The sequence below is a fragment of the Cebidichthys violaceus genome, unplaced genomic scaffold (assembly GCF_023349555.1).
Source record: "Cebidichthys violaceus isolate CVI_PGR_0920_01 unplaced genomic scaffold, fCebVio1.0.p SCAF_53, whole genome shotgun sequence".
NCBI classification, from domain to species: Eukaryota; Metazoa; Chordata; class Actinopteri; order Perciformes; family Stichaeidae; genus Cebidichthys; species Cebidichthys violaceus.
Genome location: NW_027176739.1, coordinates 716,761 through 732,500, shown reverse-complemented (window position 1 = coordinate 732,500; position 15,740 = coordinate 716,761). Strand labels below are relative to the sequence as shown.

The 15,740-nt window shown below is 33.5% G+C and overlaps 2 protein-coding genes across 2 annotated transcripts in view; one reads left to right on the top strand and one right to left on the bottom strand.

The window, feature by feature from the left end:
• rnasekb (ribonuclease, RNase K b) overlaps window positions 1–101 on the bottom strand; it is a 2,403-nt gene extending 2,302 nt beyond the window's left edge. Inside the window, exon 1 of the mRNA XM_068731777.1 lies at window positions 1–101. This exon is cut by the window's left edge and continues 125 nt beyond it. The gene's annotated coding sequence lies outside the window, so the exon portion shown is untranslated.
• A 495-nt stretch (window positions 102–596) lies between these two features.
• Window positions 597–5,041, top strand: bacc1 (BPTF associated chromatin complex component 1). Its single transcript, XM_068731660.1, has 6 exons — window positions 597–915; window positions 1,539–1,633; window positions 1,956–2,057; window positions 2,164–2,384; window positions 2,700–2,804; window positions 3,958–5,041. Exons 1-6 carry the CDS (start codon window positions 895–897, stop codon window positions 4,020–4,022), a joined length of 609 nt encoding a protein of 202 aa, XP_068587761.1. The 5' UTR covers window positions 597–894; the 3' UTR covers window positions 4,023–5,041.
• Window positions 5,042–15,740: the final 10,699 nt, after the last annotated feature.

Below are 15,740 nucleotides of genomic sequence, written 5' to 3'. Positions count from 1 at the left end.
GTTCGTTTGATTTTCACTGAAACCAGAAGTGTTCCGACTAGATCCTCTCGGTCAGCTGATCCGCATCGCTCGGGTTCACTCGGAGAAACTCGACAACGCTCGTGACCCCCGAGGAGCAGCGACCAATGAAACACCCGCCGTCAGTTCGATAAGCCCCGCCCCTTTCCTCTGAGACTGACCAATGACAAACCGCCCAACTCTTATCTTCTTCTTCTTCTTCTTCTTCTTTTTCTTCTTCTTCTTCTTTCAGTTTAATGGTGGACTACAAACCACCGTTTAAGGTGCATTACCGCCACCTACTGGACCGGAGTGTGTAACATCCTGACTTTAAGACGGTTATCATTTGAACACAATAATGATGTTATTTATATACCGTATATATTGTATATATATTATTATAAATATATATATATATAATAATATATGTTTTATATTATAAGTGGTAACTATTCATCCCGATCCACCCTCCAGACCAGTTGGTGGCGGTAATGCACTAATTCATTGTTTGCCAACCGCCAAGAAAAGAGGAAGAAGAACAAACTGACCAATGGCGTTCAGTTCAACACGCCCCGCCCCTTTTCTCTGAGACTGACCAATGGCATTCAACCTCCAAAGTCGCGCAAACATCCCCTTCATATCCCGTCTGCCTTTGTTCTGCGATGTTTACAGATATTATTCTTCATCTGTAATATAGAAATCACTCCGACTTGATTCCGATCCATGAACCTGACCGGATGTGTTTCTTCCACAGCGCGAGGTCTCTATGGAAGCGCGCTAACGTCACAGGAGCTAACTGTAGCTAGCGGCTAGCTGCGCGTGCTCGTGTTGTTGTTTCTACTGAAGAAGAAGAAGAAGAAGAAGTTTAAAGAAAAGAGCTGCAGCTGCTTCACCGACATGACGTCAGCCTCTGCTAAGGTGAGTCCTTACCTGGTTATGAATAGATCTCCGTAGATGTAGATCTAGTCTATCTAGAACTAGATCTAGTCTATATAGAACAGACTGAATCGAAGCTGCTCAGAGAGTCTCGCGGCTGTAAACCAGACTCCGTTCATAAATATGGACATTTTACGGATTTGCTCTCCGCACGAACAAACTTGATGAACTTTACTTTAACTCAATGCACCTCCTAAATAAACACAGTCTGGTGAAACATTCGGCATATAGCTGATGCTCCAGACATGTACTGTTAACGTAGAAACACACACTGTGCTGAATACTTGTACGGGCCAGCTGGTGGGAAACCTCCTCTTGATATTTATTAATGTTTATTGATGTGCTCACAGTCTGATGACGTCATCATCTCACCTTTGATGTTACACTGAACCAGTGCAGTACTTTTACTGAGAACTCGTGTACTTAAGTACAAATTTAAGGTACTTAACTAACTAGTGTTTCCATATTCTGCTACTTTATACTGTACTACATCTCAGAGGTACTTATAGTACTTTATACTGTACTACATCTCAGAGGTACTTATACATAGAGGTACATATGTACTTGTACTGCAGTAAAGGCTCTGAATACTTTGTCTTCTTCAGGTCGGGGAGATCTTCTCAGCAGCAGGAGCTGCTTTCACCAAGTTAGGAGAGTTGACCATGCAGCTGCACCCGGTGTCTGACTCCAGCCCTGCAGGGTGACTCACACACACACACACACACACACACACACACACACACACACACACACACACACACACCCTCTCTCTGTCTCTCTGTCTGTCTCTCTCTCACACACACACACACACACACACACCCTCTCTCTGTCTCTCTGTCTGTCTCTCTCTCACACACACACACACACTCACACACACACACACACACCCTCTCTCTGTTTCTCTGTCTGTCTCTCTCTCTCTCTCTCACTCACTCACTCACTCACTCACTCACTCACTCACTCACACACACACACACACACTCACCTGCTTGTTGTGTCTTAACGTGTGTGTTGGTCCTCAGAGCTAAGTGGACGGAGACGGAGATCGAGATGCTTCGTCTGGCGGTTCGTCGGTTTGGAGACGACCTGAACAACATCAGCACAGTGATCAAAGAGCGCACCGTGTAGGTCCTCGTCTGTTCACTGGTGTTAATGAGCTCAACGTTATGAATGTAACGTTAAAGGTAAACGTAACGATGAACAGCAGCAACGACGTTTCTTCTTCTTCAGAGCTCAGATTAAGAGCACGGTGAAGAGGAAGCTGTACGAGGACAGTCGGGTCCCGATCTCCTCCGAGACCCCGAAGAAGACCGTCAAGAAGACCACCGTCGCCATGGCGCCGGCCGCCGCCCCCCCCATGATCGCCGTGCCGACGTCGCAGGTCGTCGTGGCGACGGGCATGCAGAGCAGCCCCTCTCTGGCCCCGCCCATCAAGAAGCAGAAGACGGCAGGTGAGGAGAGGACAGGAAGTGAACTTAATATGGTTATGAGTACACCTTCAGTAGCTAGCGTAGCACAGAAGTGCTAACGCTAGCTAATGATGTGCTAACGTAGTCTGCTAATGTTAGCTCCACTAAACCGGTCTGAACCTGCAGAACATGTGAAACCTGCGGTGAGTCCGTGGAGCAGAGACGGGTAGTGGTCCCACCCTGGTCTGTGATTGGCTAGTCTGTGTTCAAAGGGCGGGGCTTAGCGAAGGGTCAGTTGTGTGAACGTTTTTTGAATGAGTGAATGTTTTTGTCAGTAAACATGTGATCCTCCTGCAGACGTGACTCTCAGCGCTCTGAACGACTCGGACGTGAACAGCGACCTGGTCGACATCGAAGGACTCGGAGACGGTTCCTCCAACAAGAAACTCAACTTTGACCAAGGTGAGCGTGTTATATACACATTATATACACTATATACATATTATATAGACATGTGCACTTCATGTGCGCTTCATATGTGCGTTTCATGTTCGCTTCATGTGTATGCTTCATATGTGCGCTTCATATGTGCGTTTCATATGTGTGCTTCATGTACGCTTCATATGTGCGCTTCATTTACGCATCAAATTTAAATTTTCTATTCATTATTTGAATGTTGAGGACGCTTCGTGTGCGCTTCATGTATGCTTCATATGTGCGCTTCATGTATGCTTTATATGTGCGCTTCATATACGCTTCATTTACACGTTTCATGTGCGCTTCATGTACGCTTCATATGTGCGTTTCATGTACGCTTCATGTGTACGCTTCGTATGTGCGCTTCATGTACGCTTCATTTACGCGTTTCATGTGCGTTTCATGTGCGCTTCATATGTGCGCTACATGTACGCTTCATATGTGCGCTTCATGTGTATGCTTCATATGTGCGCTTCATGTACGCTTCATTTACATGTTTCCTGTACGCTTCATTTACACGTTTCATGTAGGCTTCATATGTACGCTTCATGTGTGCTTCATGTATGCTTCATATGTGCGCTTCATTTATGCTTCATATGTACGTTTCATGTACGCTTCATGTGCGCTTCATGTGCGCTTCATGTGCGTTTCATGTGCGTTTCATGTGCGTTTCATGTACGCTTCATATGTATGTTTCATGTACGCTTCATATCTGCGCTTTGTGCACGCTTCATATGTGCGCTTTGTGCGCTTTATGTACGCTTCATATGTGCGCTTCATGTGCGCTTCATATGTGCGCTTCATATGTGCGCTTCATATGTGCGCTTCATATGTGCGCTTCATGTGCGCTTCATATGTGCGCTTCATATGTACGCTTCATATGTGCGCTTCATGTACGCTTCATGTGCGCTTCATGTATGCTTCATTTGTGCGCTTCATATGTGCGCTTCATATGTGCGCTTCATGTGCGCTTCATGTGCGCTTCATATGTGCGCTTCATGTGCGCTTCATGTGCGCTTCATATGTGCGCTTCATATGTGCGCTTCATATGTGCGCTTCATTTACGCATCGAATTTAAATTTTCTATTCATTATTTAAATGTTGAGGAGATTCCTAACAGTTTGATTGTTCTCCTCAGAGAGCCTGAACTTGGACTCCAGCCTCATCATGAACTCCAGTGACCTCCCCCTCCTGTCTCGCTGACCTTTGACCTCTCAGCTGAGAAGCATCTTGTCTGAAACACTCAACGTTTCATCTGTCCACATTTAAATTACTCCCATTTGTTGATTTTAAACGTAAATGTTAAATCAAATTTAAACCAATTTAGTATCTTCTTTTTTTTTTTAACAACAGTACTTAACTTCGTCCTCTTTTGAACTTTTGAACTTATTAACTTCAGGTTTTTGTTTTTGTTGCTTTTTGTTCCACAGAATTATGTTTCCATCAGCGAGTTTCAGTTTTCAGTTCAGTATTTGAAAAGTTTTAAATCCGACAAAATGGAGAACAAACTGCTGTTATCATGAAGAATAACGTGAAGCTGTAAAGACGCTTTAATGTGAAGAAACCAGCTGATCAATCATTCTCTCCGATTAGTCATGTTTAACAACTTTACATTTCAGTCGCAGCGCTGAGTTTCTGAATTTATTAACAAGTTGAAGATGTTTCCTGAATCCTCGAAGAATCTTCGAACTGTCTGGATGAAGTACATTTTATTTGTGTCTCAGCACACAAAAACCATATAAAATAACAATATAATACTGACCTACTGCATGTGATACAAGCGAAATATTAACGCATAGTTTTTCATGAAAATATAAAATATTGGCAGAAATATGAAAAATGTTAATTTCTATTGTTTTGGATTCAGGAAAAAAGAGATAAACATCTGGGAAATGGGTTAAACATCTCTTTTTATTGTGCAGGAAACAAAATATTATTGTCATCCAAATGTTTGAGTCTTTGAGGATTCTGGAAATATAATATTTCCAAAATAAAAATATGGTTTTACCTTTATTCATTCAAATATTGGAAGCTTACCATTGAGACCGAAGTGTAACGGTGGTAAATATCTGAAGGTTCTCTGTGAACGTTCATTAAGGCGTCTGTGTTCTTGATGGTTGGCGATCATGTTGGTAACGAATCAGCTTTTTGACCAATCAGCAGCTGTGAGCGATGTAAAAACCTTTTGATTATGTTCAGTAAAAAAAACAGACCCAACTAAACTAGTTTGTTGTCTTTTCTTGCTTTTGTTTCATTCAAGTGTTTCCTCGATGTTGACCATGTTAGGACTGAGGAGTGACATAGAGACCTGTCAATCACAAGGTAGCCCCACCCTTAAAGGATACCCTGCTTTATGTAAAAAAACAACTTTTACGTTTTCTATGACAAGAAGTTTTTTATGAAAAATACTATAATATGACTTTTTATGACATGTTATAGTATGACTTTTCGACATGTTATACTATGACTTTTTTCGACATACTATACTCACTTTTTTCGACATGCTATATTATGACTTTTCGACATGTTATACTATGACTTTTTCGACATGCTATACTATGACTTTTTTCGACATGCTATATTTTGAATTTTTTCGACATGCTACATAGAAAGATGCTACAAATGCCTGTCGCAGCGGCTGAGATTTTCAACCAGCCACAGTGTCATAAAAAGTCATATTATAGCATGTCGAAAAAAGTCATAGTATAGCATGTCGAAAAAAGTCATTGTATAACATGTCGAAAAAAGTCATTGTATAACATGTCGAAAAAAGTCATAATATAGCTCGTCAAAAAGTCACAGTATAGCATGTCAAAAAAAGTCATAGTATAACATGTTGAAAAAAGTCATAATATAGCTCGTCAAAAAGTCACAGTATAGCATGTCAAAAAAAGTCATAGTATAGCATGTCGAAAAGTCATAATATAGCATGTCGAAAAAAGTCATAGTATAACATGTCGAAAAAAGTCATAGTATAACATGTCGAAAAAAGTCATAATGTAACATGTCGAAAAAAGTCATAATATAACATGTCAAAAAAAGTCATAGTATAACATGTCGAAAAAAGTAATAAAACATGTCGAAAAAAGTCATAGTATAGCATGTCAAAAAAAGTCATAGTATGTCAAAAAAGTCATAGTATGGCATATTGAAAAAAGTTATAGTATAACATGTCGAAAAAGTCATAGTATAGCATGTCGAAAAAAGTCATAATATAGCATGTCGAAAAACGTCATAATATAGCTCGTCGAAAAAAGTCACAGTATAGCATGTCAAAAAAGTCACAGTATAACATGTAAAAAAAATCATAGTATAGCATGTCAAAAAAAGTCATAGTATGTCAAAAAAGTCATAGTATGGCATGTCGAAAAAGTCATAGTATAGCATGTCGAAAAAAGTCATAATATAGCATGTCGAAAAACGTCATAATATAGCTCGTCGAAAAAAGTCACAGTATAGCATGTCAAAAAAGTCACAGTATAACATGTAAAAAAAATCATAGTATAGCACGTCGAAAAAGTCATAGTATAGCATGTCGAAAAAAGTCATAGTATAGCATGTCGAAAAAAGTCATAATATAGCTCGTCGAAAAAAGTCACAGTATAGCATGTCAAAAAAGTCACAGTATAGCATGTCAAAATAGTCATAGCATTACATGTCGAAAAAAGTCATAGTATAACATGTCGAAAAAAGTAATAATATAACATGTTGAAAAAAGTCATAATATAGCATGTCGAAAAAAGTCATAATATAGCATGTCGAAAAAAGTCATAGTATAACATGTCAAAAAAAGTCATAAAATAACATGTCAAAAAAAGTCATAGTATAGCATGTCGAAAAGTCATAGTATAACATGTCGAAAAGTCATAGTATAGCATGTCGAAAAAAGTCAAAATATAGCATGTCGAAAAAAGTCATAGTATAGCATGTTGAAAAAAGTCATAATATAGCATGTCGAAAAAAGTCATAGTATAGCATGTTGAAAAAAGTCATAGTATAGCATGTTGAAAAAAGTCATAATATAGCATGTCGAAAAAAGTCACAGTATAACATGTAAAAAAGATCATAGTATAGTACGTCGAAAAGTCATATTATAGCATGTCGAAAAAAGTCATAGTATGTCGAAAAAAGTAATAATATAACATGTCGAAAAAAGTCATAGTATAACATGTCAAAAAAAGTCATAGTAAAGCATGTCAAAAAAGTCATAGTATAGCATGTCGAAAAGTCATAATATAGCATGTCGAAAAAAGTCATAATATAGCATGTCGAAAAAAGTCATAATATAGCATGTCGAAGTCATAATATAGTATGTCGGAAAAAGTCATAGTATAGCATGTCAAAAAAAGTCATAATATAGCTCGTCAAAAAAAGTCACAGTATAGCATGTCAAAAAAGTCACAGTATAGCATGTCAAAATAGTCATAGCATTACATGTCGAAAAAAGTCGTAGTATAACATGTTGAAAAAAGTCGTAGTATAACATGTCGAAAAAGTCATAGCATTACATGTCGAAAAAAGTCATAGTATAACATGTCGAAAAAAGTAATAATATAACATGTCGAAAAAAGTCACAGTATAGCATGTCAAAAAAGTCATAGTATAGCATGTCGAAAAAAGTAATAGTATGGCATGTTGAAAAAAGTCATAGTATAACATGTCGAAAAAAGTCACAGTATAGCATGTCAAAAAAGTCATAGTATAGCATGTCGAAAAAAGTCATAATATAGCTCGTCAAAAAAAGTCACAGTATAGCATGTCAAAAAAGTCATCGTATAGCATGTTGAAAAAAGTCATAATATAGCATGTTGAAAAAAGTCATAGTATAGCATGTCAAAAAAAGTCACAGTATAACATGTCGAAAAGTCATAGTATAGTATGTCGAAAAAAGTCACAGTATAACATGTCGAAAAAAGTCATAGTATAACATGTCGAAAAAAGTCATAGTATATAGCATGTCGAAAAAAGTCATAGTATAGCATATCAAAAAAAGTCATAGTATGTCAAAAAAATCATAGTATGGCATGTTGAAAAAAGTCATACTATAGCACGTTGAAAAAAGTCATATTATAGCATGTCGAAAAAAGTCATAGTATAGCATGTCGAAAAAAGTCATAAAATAACATGTCAAAAAATGTCATAGTATAACATGTTGAAAAAAGTCATAGTATAGCATGTCGAAAAAAGTCATAGTATAGCATGTCGAAAAAAGTCATAGTATAACATGTCGAAAAAAGTCATAAAATAACATGTCAAAAAAAGTCATAGTATAGCATGTTGAAAAAAGTCATAAAATAACATTTCGAAAAAAGTCATAGTATAGCATGTTGAAAAAAGTCATAATATAATATGTCGAAAAAAGTCATACTATAGCATGTTGAAAAGTCATATTATAGCATGTCGAAATTAGTCATAGTATAGCATGTTGAAAAAAGTCATAGTATAACATGTCAAAAAAAGTCATAGTAAAGCATGTCAAAAAAGTCATAGAATAGCATGTCGAAAAGTCATAATATAGCATGTCAAAAAAAGTCATAATATAGCATGTCGAAAAAAGTCATAGTATAGCATGTCGAAGTCATAATATAGTATGTCGGAAAAAGTCATAGTATAGCATGTCAAAAAAAGTCATAATATAGCTCGTCGAAAAAAGTCACAGTATAGCATGTCAAAAAAGTCATAGTATAACACGTCGAAAAAGTCATAGTATAGCATGTCGAAAAAGTCATAGTATAGCATGTCAAAAAAAGTCATAATATAGCTCGTCGAAAAAAGTCACAGTATAGCATGTCAAAAAAGTCACAGTATAGCATGTCAAAATAGTCATAGCATTACATGTCGAAAAAAGTCATAGTATAACATGTCGAAAAAAGTAATAATATAACATGTCAAAAAAAGTCATAAAATAACATGTCGAAAAAAGTCATAGTATAGCATGTCAAAAAGTCATAGTATAACATGTCGAAAAAAGTCATAGTATAACATGTCGAAAAAAGTAATAATATAACATGTCAAAAAAAGTCATAAAATAACATGTCGAAAAAAGTCATAGTATAGCATGTCGAAAAGTCATAGTATAACATGTCGAAAAGTCATAGTATAACATGTCGAAAAGTCATAGTATAGTATGTCGAAAAAAGTCATAATATAGCATGTCGAAAAAAGTCATAGTATAGCATGTTGAAAAAAGTCATAATATAGCATGTCGAAAAAAGTCATAGTATAGCATGTCGAAAAAAGTCATAATATAGCATGTCGAAAAGTCATAGTATAGCATGTCGAAATGTCATAATATAGCATGTCATAAAGTCATAGTATAACATGTCGAAAAAAGTCATAGTATAGCATGTCGAAAAAAGTCATAGTATAGCATATCAAAAAAAGTCGTAGTATAACATGTTGAAAAAAGTCGTAGTATAACATGTTGAAAAAAGTCATAGCATTACATGTCGAAAAAAGTCATAGTATAACATGTCGAAAAAAGTAATAATATAACATGTCGAAAAAAGTCATAATATAGCATGTCGAAAAAAGTCATAGTATAACATGTCGAAAAAAGTAATAATATAACATGTCGAAAAAAGTAATAATATAACATGTCAAAAAAAGTCATAGTATAACATGTCGAAAAAAGTCATAGTATGTTGAAAAAAGTCATATTATCGCATGTCAAAAAAAGTCATAGTATGGCATGTTGAAAAAAGGCATAGTATAGCATGTCGAAAAAAGTCATAGTATAACATGTTGAAAAGTCATAATATAGCTCGTCAAAAAGTCACAGTATAGCATGTCGAAAAAAGTCATAGTAAAGCATGTCAAAAAAGTCATAGTATAGCATGTCGAAAAGTCATAATATAGCATGTCGAAAAAAGTCATAGTATAGCATGTCGAAAAAAGTCATAATATAGCATGTCGAAGTCATAATATAGTATGTCGGAAAAAGTCATAGTATAGCATGTCAAAAAAAGTCATAATATAGCTCGTCGAAAAAAGTCACAGTATAGCATGTCAAAAAAGTCACAGTATAGCATGTCAAAATAGTCATAGCATTACATGTCGAAAAAAGTCGTAGTATAACATGTTGAAAAAAGTCGTAGTATAACATGTCGAAAAAAGTCATAGCATTACATGTCGAAAAAAGTCATAGTATAACATGTCGAAAAAAGTAATAATATAACATGTCGAAAAAAGTCACAGTATAGCATGTCAAAAAAGTCATAGTATAGCATGTCGAAAAAAGTAATAGTATGGCATGTTGAAAAAAGTCATAGTATAACATGTCGAAAAAAGTCACAGTATAGCATGTCAAAAAAGTCATAGTATAGCATGTCGAAAAAAGTCATAATATAGCTCGTCAAAAAAAGTCACAGTATAGCATGTCAAAAAAGTCATCGTATAGCATGTTGAAAAAAGTCATAATATAGCATGTTGAAAAAAGTCATAGTATAGCATGTCAAAAAAAGTCACAGTATAACATGTCGAAAAGTCATAGTATAGTATGTCGAAAAAAGTCACAGTATAACATGTCGAAAAAAGTCATAGTATAACATGTCGAAAAAAGTCATAGTATATAGCATGTCGAAAAAAGTCATAGTATAGCATATCAAAAAAAGTCATAGTATGTCAAAAAAATCATAGTATGGCATGTTGAAAAAAGTCATACTATAGCACGTTGAAAAAAGTCATATTATAGCATGTCGAAAAAAGTCATAGTATAGCATGTCGAAAAAAGTCATAAAATAACATGTCAAAAAATGTCATAGTATAACATGTTGAAAAAAGTCATAGTATAGCATGTCGAAAAAAGTCATAGTATAGCATGTCGAAAAAAGTCATAGTATAACATGTCGAAAAAAGTCATAAAATAACATGTCGAAAAAAGTCATAGTATAGCATGTTGAAAAAAGTCATTAAATAACATTTCGAAAAAAGTCATAGTATAGCATGTTGAAAAAAGTCATAATATAATATGTCGAAAAAAGTCATACTATAGCATGTTGAAAAGTCATATTATAGCATGTCGAAATTAGTCATAGTATAGCATGTTGAAAAAAGTCATAGAATAGCATGTCGAAAAGTCATAATATAGCATGTCAAAAAAAGTCATAATATAGCATGTCGAAAAAGTCATAGTATAGCATGTCGAAGTCATAATATAGTATGTCGGAAAAAGTCATAGTATAGCATGTCAAAAAAAGTCATAATATAGCTCGTCGAAAAAAGTCACAGTATAGCATGTCAAAAAAGTCATAGTATAGCACGTCGAAAAAGTCATAGTATAGCATGTCGAAAAAGTCATAGTATAGCATGTCAAAAAAAGTCATAATATAGCTCGTCGAAAAAAGTCACAGTATAGCATGTCAAAAAAGTCACAGTATAGCATGTCAAAATAGTCATAGCATTACATGTCGAAAAAAGTCATAGTATAACATGTCGAAAAAAGTAATAATATAACATGTCAAAAAAAGTCATAAAATAACATGTCGAAAAAAGTCATAGTATAGCATGTCGAAAAGTCATAGTATAACATGTCGAAAAGTCATAGTATAACATGTCGAAAAGTCATAGTATAGTATGTCGAAAAAAGTCATAATATAGCATGTCGAAAAAAGTCATAGTATAGCATGTTGAAAAAAGTCATAATATAGCATGTCGAAAAAAGTCATATTATAGCATATCAAAAAAAGTCGTAGTATAACATGTCAAAAAGTCATAGTATAACATGTCGAAAAAAGTCATAGTATGTTGAAAAAAGTCATATTATCGCATGTCAAAAAAAGTCATAGTATGGCATGTCGAAAAAAGTAATATAACATGTCAAAAAAAGTCATAGTATAGTATGTCAAAAAAGTCATAGTATGTCAAAAAAATCATAGTATGGCATGTTGAAAAAAGTCATACTATAGCATGTTGAAAAAAGTCATATTATAGCATGTCGAAAAAAGTCATAGTATAGCATGTCGAAAAAAGTCATAAAATAACATGTCAAAAAATGTCATAGTATAACATGTTGAAAAAAGTCACAGTATAGCATGTCAAAATAGTCATAGCATTACATGTCGAAAAAAGTCGTAGTATAACATGTTGAAAAAAGTCGTAGTATAACATGTCGAAAAAAGTCATAGCATTACATGTCGAAAAAAGTCATAGTATAACATGTCGAAAAAAGTAATAATATAACATGTCGAAAAAAGTCACAGTATAGCATGTCAAAAAAGTCATAGAATAGCATGTCGAAAAAAGTAATAGTATGGCATGTTGAAAAAAGTCATAGTATAACATGTCGAAAAAAGTCACAGTATAGCATGTCAAAAAAGTCATAGTATAGCATGTCGAAAAAAGTCATAATATAGCTCGTCAAAAAAAGTCACAGTATAGCATGTCAAAAAAGTCATCGTATAGCATGTTGAAAAAAGTCATAATATAGCATGTTGAAAAAAGTCATAGTATAGCATGTCAAAAAAAGTCACAGTATAACATGTCGAAAAGTCATAGTATAGTATGTCGAAAAAAGTCACAGTATAACATGTCGAAAAAAGTCATAGTATAACATGTCGAAAAAAGTCATAGTATATAGCATGTCGAAAAAAGTCATAGTATAGCATATCAAAAAAAGTCATAGTATGTCAAAAAAATCATAGTATGGCATGTTGAAAAAAGTCATACTATAGCACGTTGAAAAAAGTCATATTATAGCATGTCGAAAAAAGTCATAGTATAGCATGTCGAAAAAAGTCATAAAATAACATGTCAAAAAATGTCATAGTATAACATGTTGAAAAAAGTCATAGTATAGCATGTCGAAAAAAGTCATAGTATAGCATGTCGAAAAAAGTCATAGTATAACATGTCGAAAAAAGTCATAAAATAACATGTCGAAAAAAGTCATAGTATAGCATGTTGAAAAAAGTCATAAAATAACATTTCGAAAAAAGTCATAGTATAGCATGTTGAAAAAAGTCATAATATAATATGTCGAAAAAAGTCATACTATAGCATGTTGAAAAGTCATATTATAGCATGTCGAAATTAGTCATAGTATAGCATGTTGAAAAAAGTCATAGTATAACATGTCAAAAAAAGTCATAGTAAAGCATGTCAAAAAAGTCATAGAATAGCATGTCGAAAAGTCATAATATAGCATGTCAAAAAAAGTCATAATATAGCATGTCGAAAAAAGTCATAGTATAGCATGTCGAAGTCATAATATAGTATGTCGGAAAAAGTCATAGTTTAGCATGTCAAAAAAAGTCATAATATAGCTCGTCGAAAAAAGTCACAGTATAGCATGTCAAAAAAGTCATAGTATAGCACGTCGAAAAAGTCATAGTATAGCATGTCGAAAAAGTCATAGTATAGCATGTCAAAAAAAGTCATAATATAGCTCGTCGAAAAAAGTCACAGTATAGCATGTCAAAAAAGTCACAGTATAGCATGTCAAAATAGTCATAGCATTACATGTCGAAAAAAGTCATAGTATAACATGTCGAAAAAAGTAATAATATAACATGTCAAAAAAAGTCATAAAATAACATGTCGAAAAAAGTCATAGTATAGCATGTCAAAAAGTCATAGTATAACATGTCGAAAAAAGTCATAGTATAACATGTCGAAAAAAGTAATAATATAACATGTCAAAAAAAGTCATAAAATAACATGTCGAAAAAAGTCATAGTATAGCATGTCGAAAAGTCATAGTATAACATGTCGAAAAGTCATAGTATAACATGTCGAAAAGTCATAGTATAGCATGTCGAAAAAAGTCATAATATAGCATGTCGAAAAGTCATAGTATAGCATGTCGAAATGTCATAATATAGCATGTCATAAAGTCATAGTATAACATGTCGAAAAAAGTCATAGTATAGCATGTCGAAAAAAGTCATAGTATAGCATATCAAAAAAAGTCGTAGTATAACATGTTGAAAAAAGTCGTAGTATAACATGTTGAAAAAAGTCATAGCATTACATGTCGAAAAAAGTCATAGTATAACATGTCGAAAAAAGTAATAATATAACATGTCGAAAAAAGTCATAATATAGCATGTCGAAAAAAGTCATAGTATAACATGTCGAAAAAAGTAATAATATAACATGTCGAAAAAAGTAATAATATAACATGTCAAAAAAAGTCATAGTATAACATGTCGAAAAAAGTCATAGTATGTTGAAAAAAGTCATATTATCGCATGTCAAAAAAAGTCATAGTATGGCATGTTGAAAAAAGGCATAGTATAGCATGTCGAAAAAAGTCATAGTATAACATGTTGAAAAGTCATAAAATAGCTCGTCAAAAAGTCACAGTATAGCATGTCGAAAAAAGTCATAGTATGTCAAAAAAGTAATAGTATGGCATGATGAAAAAAGTTATAGTATAACATGTCGAAAAAAGTCATAGTATAGCATGTCGAAAAAAGTCATAGTATAGCATGTCGAAAAAAGTAATAGTATGGCATGTTGAAAAAAGTCATAGTATAACATGTCGAAAAAAGTCACAGTATAACATGTCAAAAAAGTCATAGTATAGCATGTCGAAAAAAGTCATAATATAGCATGTTGAAAAAAGTCATAGTATAGCATGTCAAAAAAAGTCATAGTATAACATGTCGAAAAGTCATAGTATAGTATGTCGAAAAAAGTCACAGTATAGCATGTCAAAAAAGTCATCGTATAGCATGTTGAAAAAAGTCATAATATAGCATGTCGAAAAAAGTCATAGTATAGCATGTCAAAAAAAGTCATAGTATAACATGTCGAAAAGTCATAGTATAGTATGTCGAAAAAAGTCACAGTATAACATGTCGAAAAAAGTCATAGTATAACATGTCAAAAAAAGTCATAGTATATAGCATGTCGAAAAAAGTCATAGTATAGCATATCAAAAAAAGTCGTAGTATAACATGTCAAAAAGTCATAGTATAACATGTCGAAAAAAGTCATAGTATGTTGAAAAAAGTCATATTATCGCATGTCAAAAAAAGTCATAGTATGGCATGTTGAAAAAAGTCATAGTATAGCATGTCGAAAAAAGTAATATAACATGTCAAAAAAAGTCATAGTATAGTATGTCAAAAAAGTCATAGTATGTCAAAAAAATCATAGTATGGCATGTTGAAAAAAGTCATACTATAGCATGTTGAAAAAAGTCATATTATAGCATGTCGAAAAAAGTCATAGTATAGCATGTCGAAAAAAGTCATAAAATAACATGTCAAAAAATGTCATAGTATAACATGTTGAAAAAAGTCATAGTATAGCATGTCGAAAAAAGTCATAGTATAGCATGTCGAAAAAAGTCATAGTATAACATGTCGAAAAAAGTCATAAAATAACATGTCGAAAAAAGTTATAGTATAGCATGTTGAAAAAAGTCATAAAATAACATTTCGAAAAAAGTCATAGTACAGCATGTTGAAAAAAGTCATAATATAATATGTCGAAAAAAGTCATACTATAGCATGTTGAAAAGTCATATTATAGCATGTTGAAATTAGTCATAGTATAGCATGTTGAAAAAAGTCATAGTATAACATGTCAAAAAAAGTCATAGTAAAGCATGTCAAAAAAGTCATAGTATAGCATGTCGAAAAGTCATAATATAGCATGTCGAAAAAAGTCATAATATAGCATGTCGAAAAAAGTCATAGTATAGCATGTCGAAGTCATAATATAGTATGTCGGAAAAAGTCATAGTATAGCATGTCAAAAAAAGTCATAATATAGCTCGTCGAAAAAAGTCACAGTATAGCATGTCAAAAAAGTCACAGTATAGCATGTCAAAATAGTCATAGCATTACATGTCGAAAAAAGTCGTAGTATAACATGTTGAAAAAAGTCGTAGTATAACATGTCGAAAAAAGTCATAGCATTACATGTCGAAAAAAGTCATAGTATAACATGTCGAAAAAAGTAATAATATAA